The sequence below is a fragment of the Gavialis gangeticus genome, unplaced genomic scaffold (genome assembly GCF_001723915.1).
Source record: "Gavialis gangeticus isolate Ggan-Ray unplaced genomic scaffold, GavGan_comp1, whole genome shotgun sequence".
Lineage (NCBI taxonomy): Eukaryota > Metazoa > Chordata > Crocodylia > Gavialidae > Gavialis > Gavialis gangeticus.
The window spans coordinates 19,412,170-19,418,519 of record NW_017729026.1 but is presented as its reverse complement, the minus strand read 5'-3'; the positions used below and the strand labels follow the sequence as shown (position 1 = coordinate 19,418,519).

At 43.5% G+C, this 6,350-nt stretch overlaps 1 protein-coding gene across 1 annotated transcript in view; it reads left to right on the top strand.

The window, feature by feature from the left end:
* Positions 1 to 6,350, top strand: part of RFX6 (regulatory factor X6) — a gene marked incomplete at its 5' end in the record, with an annotated part of 96,222 nt that overhangs the window by 78,094 nt on the left and 11,778 nt on the right. Inside the window, 3 exons of the mRNA XM_019520223.1 lie at positions 1,167 to 1,284; positions 2,378 to 2,500; positions 5,227 to 5,436. Of these exons, the coding sequence (XP_019375768.1) occupies positions 1,167 to 1,284; positions 2,378 to 2,500; positions 5,227 to 5,436 (451 nt within the window). The remainder of the gene's footprint in view (positions 1 to 1,166; positions 1,285 to 2,377; positions 2,501 to 5,226; positions 5,437 to 6,350) is intronic.

Sequence of the window (6,350 nt, the reverse complement as noted above, 5' to 3'; positions counted from 1 at the left end):
AACCTACTTCTTTCTGTTTGCCATTTGAGAAAACGACAGCTTCTAATGTTACCACATACAGCAAAGCCCTCCTGGTGAACTGACAGCCAAGAGTAAATAGAGGCCAGATACAGATACCCAGTTTCTACCTGGAGAATCACCATTCTCCTGGTAGAAACCAAAAATGTGCAGATGTTCAGTCTTTTTCTCCCAAAGCATAAATGGCTTCCAGGAGAAAAATAACCTGACAACAACTTAGGTTAAATCACTCCCAGAATAGTTTCTTCTGTGATCAGCTGGGCAGCAGAACAGCAAGGAGGAGCCAGGCCTAATAAAGCCTCCACATGCCCAGCTCCCAGCCCTCCCAGATTGGAAATTGTTAGTCCTATTGCTCAGCTGAATGATGGGGACAAGGGAAAACCAGAGGGGCTGAGAACTGGAGACGCAGAAGCTTTCCCTAGCCCAGCTCCCAGCCCTTCTGGCTTTCCTTTGCTGCCTGAACTGCCCAGCTGACCTGGAGCAGTGCAGAGGGAGTTAGGCTGCTTTGCCATCCATGGTGGCAAGGCCTTGGAGCTTTGTCATGACAGCAAAAAGCTTTGCACTGCTTTGGGTCAGCCCAGACCAGTAGGAAGCATGGCCCATGCAAAGCCTTGCCACAGCAGCTTCCTTTCCCTGCACTCTTCCAGGTCAGCCCAGGGGAGTTAAAAAAGTGGGGCTATTCTGCAGGAAGAACCAGGTGGGTTCCCACTATGGGAAAATGCCCCCCTCCTGCCAATCAGCTGATTCATGGGATAGGAAGGGACATTCTTCCAGGGAAGGAACCTTCCCCAGCTGTCTGTGGTAGCTGCTACTTTTCAGCACCTGTCAAGTGCCACTTTACAGCCAGCACCCTTCCCAGGCAGGGGACAGTGCAATCTGTCAATTAACGGGCTTCTCTAAGGGTGGGGGTGGTCATTTAGGGGTGCATGCTGCTCCTTTGAGACATACCACTGAAGTATTCTACATTCCAGCCAAACTGAGCTATTCTGTTCAGCCAAGTGGTCTAGGCATCCTGTGAACTGTTAAGAACAATTCACTCTGCTCCCTGCCTTGCTGTGTTTCTGGCTTCATGAAAGGGGTGGACTTCCCTGTCTGGAGAAGTAAACTTAGTTTACTTATTGATTTTTCTTTCTTCATCTCTCTTTTAGGCAAGCAAACAAAATGGAAGGTCATTAAAGAAGAGAGCCCAAGATTTCCTTCTCAAATGGAGCTTTTTTGGTGCCCGAGTGATGCATAATCTCACCTTAAACAACGCATCAAGTTTTGGTACTCTGGGCTTCATAAAACCCCATCTATTTCCTGCCCACCTGCTGAGCACTCTGTTTAACCTTCACACCACCTGCAAAATACATGAGATTGTCCTGATATTTCTCTGACCGGATTCGAAAACACTGTATAACATGCATTGCTTCCTCCCTCTTTAAAAAAAAATCGTAGCGGTAATTCATTGGAAGCTGGGGTTGATTATTAAGTTTTTAAAGTTATTTTTTTTCAAATTAGTTTGTCATTTAGGAGCTACAACTAATAGGTATAATTTGATTGAGCAACAGAACTACAATCACATTTCCCAAGATCTGAGAAAAGCAATTTAAACTAATATTGTGTATGAATCCATTTAGTAAAACAGTGACTGTTTTTTCAGCGAGGCCATTTTACAAGAAATGTAGCTAAACATCTCTAGGTTTAGCTCTAGGATTCCTAGACATGGAAATGCAACATTATATTTATGGGGGTTTTTTAGGATCTTAATACAAATAGCATATCCTAAAGTATTATTTTTTTAACATTTTAGTGTCCTTCAAAATGGGTATTTCAAAATTAGAAAATGCTTCTGAACTAAATGAAAATCACTTCTCATTAGCACATCATTTCCTAATTTCTCTCTGTAGCTGCAAATTAACTTTTATCTTAAACTGAAAGAGCATTTGGAAAGTCTACAGGGGGATATCTGTTTTAATGTGATATTTCCTTGAAATAAGCTCCAATACTTTGTCAACCATTGTCCGCTTACAAGGCAAACAAAAATAAAGCAGAGTCAGGCACATTCGAGTCAAGCTCAGCCTTATCTAACTCCAGTGTGTGCCCTCTTCAAGTATAAAGCATGTCTCACTTTCATCAGTATTTTTCTTTGATGTAATTAGTGGCCAAATAGCCTACAGGACAGTAAACAATTGAGCTAGGTGGGCCTGTGCAAAGAGAGATTAGAGCTAGAAGTCCACTATTCCTTGTTGGTCTTAGCAGGTCATTTAAAGTCCAACAATTATTTGTTTGTTTCACTCACTTCTTGTAAAGTGTTGGGAGATGGTCACAAAGATAACTCAGCTACTCTTTCTCATTCTCTCTCTTTCTCAATTTAAAGGCTCTTTTCATTTGATTCGTATGCTACTAGATGAGTACATTCTGTTAGCAATGGAGACCCAGTTCAACAATGACAAAGAACAGGAACTCCAGAATCTACTGGACAAGTACATGAAGAACTTGGGTAACTGGATTGTGAAGTTTGGTTCTTTTTGCTTTTATTTATGTAAGCCATGGCCCTGCAAGACCTACCTACCTGTGTAACTTAAAATACAAGACAGGTAATTAGCCACGGTGGTCTGAAGTCAGGCTGGACCTGGTGCCACGCATGCTGCAGACAGCATAGGGGTGGCCTGGGGTGCTGCATGCAGCTTGTGCCATGTAACACACTGGATCCAGCCTGGGCATCACAGATGGTATACACCCCATGCTGGCCCCATGGGCCATATGCACAGTGAGCCCAGAGCTGGAATGTGCTGCATACAGCACAGGAAACCAGCATGAGGTGTGTGTGCCATGTGCCAGCCCCCTGTGCCTCATGTACTGCACAAGGCCACATGTCATGTGCTGGACTGACCAGCCCTGGAGATTGCTATGCATGTGCCAGAGTCTGTGGCCAGCTTGGGACATGTGCTTTCTGCTACATGTAAGCTGGGCCTAGTACTGCGCATGGCACAGTGGTTTGGGATGTGGGCTGCATGTGGCATCCTGTGCTGCCCATGGCACCAGGTCCTGTCTGCACTCCCCATGCCACCCCTGAGGGCCAGCACTCATGGTACATGGGCAGTGCTCAGCACCACAAACACTCTGCAGGGGATTGATCCTGGTCCAGTCTGCAGACAAGCTCAGGTATGCTCATCCAGGCTCCAGGACTGGATGAGTTAGACACCCTAAGACTAATTCATTCAGAAAGGCATAATCTTTCATTGGATGCTCTCTAATGAAGTAGGCAGTCACGTACAAAAGTTTATGTCTTTCTGCAGGAGTTAGTCTTAAAGATGCTAGACTGCCCTGCCTTCTGCCTTAAACCACAAGATCAGTCTGGTTAACTTCAGCTGAACTACTTGTGTGCTTTAATATTAAGTATATGACAAAGTATTAAGTATTAGCATGAAGCAAAGAACAGAATTCATCTTTAAAGAGCATTTTAAAACACTCCCAGCTATTATACTGCTTGATTGGTGACATTTATATCGTGTTCCAGGCACTTTAACATAGGATTATAGGTAAGGAGTCTACTCAGTTCGCAATTTTACAGAAAACACAAAATCTGGGATGAAATCTCCCCGCTTTTCTCCTTCATGTAATGTATAAAAATAAAAAGCTGCCATGGCCCAGCTTCACAGTCTGCTGGGGGGAGGGGGAGAAGGTGCCAGCTGGTGGGGCCACACGAAGGGCAGCAGACAAGATGGTGGCCACCTCCTCATCCTAATCCCCCCACTGGGGCCTCTCCACCAATCAGTGCCAATGAGCTGGGCCTCATGAAAGGCAGCCAGCAGACAGAATGGTGGCCACCCCCTTGTCCCTCCTCTCAGGCCTCTCTGCCAATCAGTGTTGAGGGGTGGGGCCAGTGAACACATCCAGGAAATATCTGCAAAATTTATCTTTATGCTGTGACCAACCCATGGAAATTGTTTAGTCTCACCGGGTGCCCATACATGTGCAAAGAGGCTGCTCCAACGTGCTGTAATTACAATGCATCAGAGCAGATTTCATTAATTGAGTCTGTTGGAGCTCCAGCAGACTCCAATGTCCTATGTATCAGTGTCCCCATGCTGAAAAATGGTGGTGGGGGCACTTTAGCTAAAGCTCATCTGATGAGGTTTAGGTAAAGTGCCCCTCCCACCATTTTTCAGCACGGGGAGGCTGGTACACATGACACTCTGGGTGCTTTAATTAGGGCAGCTCTTGGAGCCACTCTAATTACAGCACCCCTACTCCCCCCATGCACTCCTGAAGCATGTGTATAAGTGCCCACCATGATTATAGGATCACAGGAAAGGAGGGCTAGAAGGGACCATATGAGGCCAGTCTTCTGGACTAAATGAAGCTTAGGAAACTGCATCTGGACCAAATCTAGGTCTCTATTATTCCATATAAATCCAGGATAACTGCATTTGGTTCAGCAGACTTACATTTGATGTACACCAATCTAGATTAAACTCATTTTTAGCTGTTTCTTCATTGTCTAATTGCACCCATTCAGGTCAGTAAATCCCACTGATTTTTATCTTATAATGGAAATTGGCTATTGTTGTTATTAAATTCAGCTCTACAGAAGAGTCTTCTTCTGTTCAGCATTTAAATTCAGTTTGGGGACTATAGTGAGGATGCAGGGTAAAATCTTCGTCCCACTTGAAGAACAGCAAAACTCTTACTGACTTCATTGCGGTCAGGGGTACTGAAAACTTGAAGTACAGAAAAGCACAGGTCTCAACTGGGAAAGGGACTTTAAATCTCCCTGCTTTTCTCCTTCATGTAATTTAGGATAAAACATGAACCTAATTCATCCCTAATGAACCTAATTCACCCACAGATGAGTGCGACTCATCTGACTTAATTTACTGCAGTAAAATTACAGGAGGGATCAACCTGATTCATGTATTTACTGTTACTGCTTCAATTTGGAGCAATTCTTCTGCTGGTATCTATAGCATAGATCGGTGGGTATAGAACACAATAGAAGAGACTTGAAAAGGAAGACCATGGCAACACTTAAAAAGATGCATATGTTGACTACACGCAATGCTTGGGATCTTTATAAGATTTTGAATTTTAAAATAAGTTACCAAATTGATCTACTATGTACCATTATCATAAGTCACTTCACATATTGTTTACATGCTGACATGACTTTCCACACTATATATATGTGCATGGGCTACCAGGTATTTTCACTAACTTTTCCAGATGCAAGTAAAGCCACCTTCACTGCATCACCAAGCTCTTGCTTCCTGGCAAATCGTAACAAAGCGGCTACCCTGGCTAGCGACACATCAGTAAAAAATGAGTGCCTTGTGGAGCAAGCCTACATTTCACTATCAGCTAACCAGCACAACAGCTTGCCCTCTGGTTTGAATCCTTTCTCCCCAGGGGACAATGAGACTCTGCAGCTAACAGGTTGGCATCAATCTCTCCTCTTATCTTTTGCTGGTATTATTGCTCTTTAAGTCCAGTCATGCAGAGTTATAAAAAAAGAACACTGTGTAAAGTTTATTTAACCCACTGGTGACTGAAGTTTCTAAGTCCCCCTCTATACTGTTACACAGATGATACAAGCTTATAAAGCCTTCAGCTACCACTGCCACTCACTTTGATTTAAATTACTGTGGACCTCTTTTGCTCAGACTGGTTTACCTTTGTACAGAGGGTATGAACATCATCAGCCTGAGCCCATGAACTGACATGATGGGTAACAACTCATTGTGTTATTGCCTCTAGGCCAGTGGTCCTCAGCCTTTTTAACCTCAAGGCACCACTCCATAACTTTTCTGAATTTAGCAAAACCCCATTTTAAAAACTAATTTCACATATCTCTTGACTGCAGAAAAATAATAGAGCAATTCTTCTGTTGTAAAGAATTCAGAAAGTCCACAGCAGATTGGAATGTTTTTGACACTGTGATTTCTTATTTGAAATCTCTGGACTTATTTTGTGAATCATGTGTAAGAATTTGCACACCTAACAGTGCTAAGGTTGCACAATACTCTTCTACACCCTTAAAAGGATCTCATGACACCCCAGGATGCCATGGCAATCTGGTTGAGAGCTGCTTTAACTACTACTTAACTTGTCAGCCTCAAGGTTGATCAGCATGTGGAGGATGGAACAGGGTACCTCCAAAGAGAATTGTGTGAGTTGCTCTAGCTTGACATAAAGGGTGAAGTCTGTGCTAGTTGTGGGCTCTAACAAAGCTTATCCTCTGTAGCAACTTAGAACCATAACTTGTGTCCACCAAGTCATCAGATAGTTATACTTTAAGCTTTAAAGAAACCCTCCCAAGTCAGTGTCTGAAAATGAGACAGCACAATACT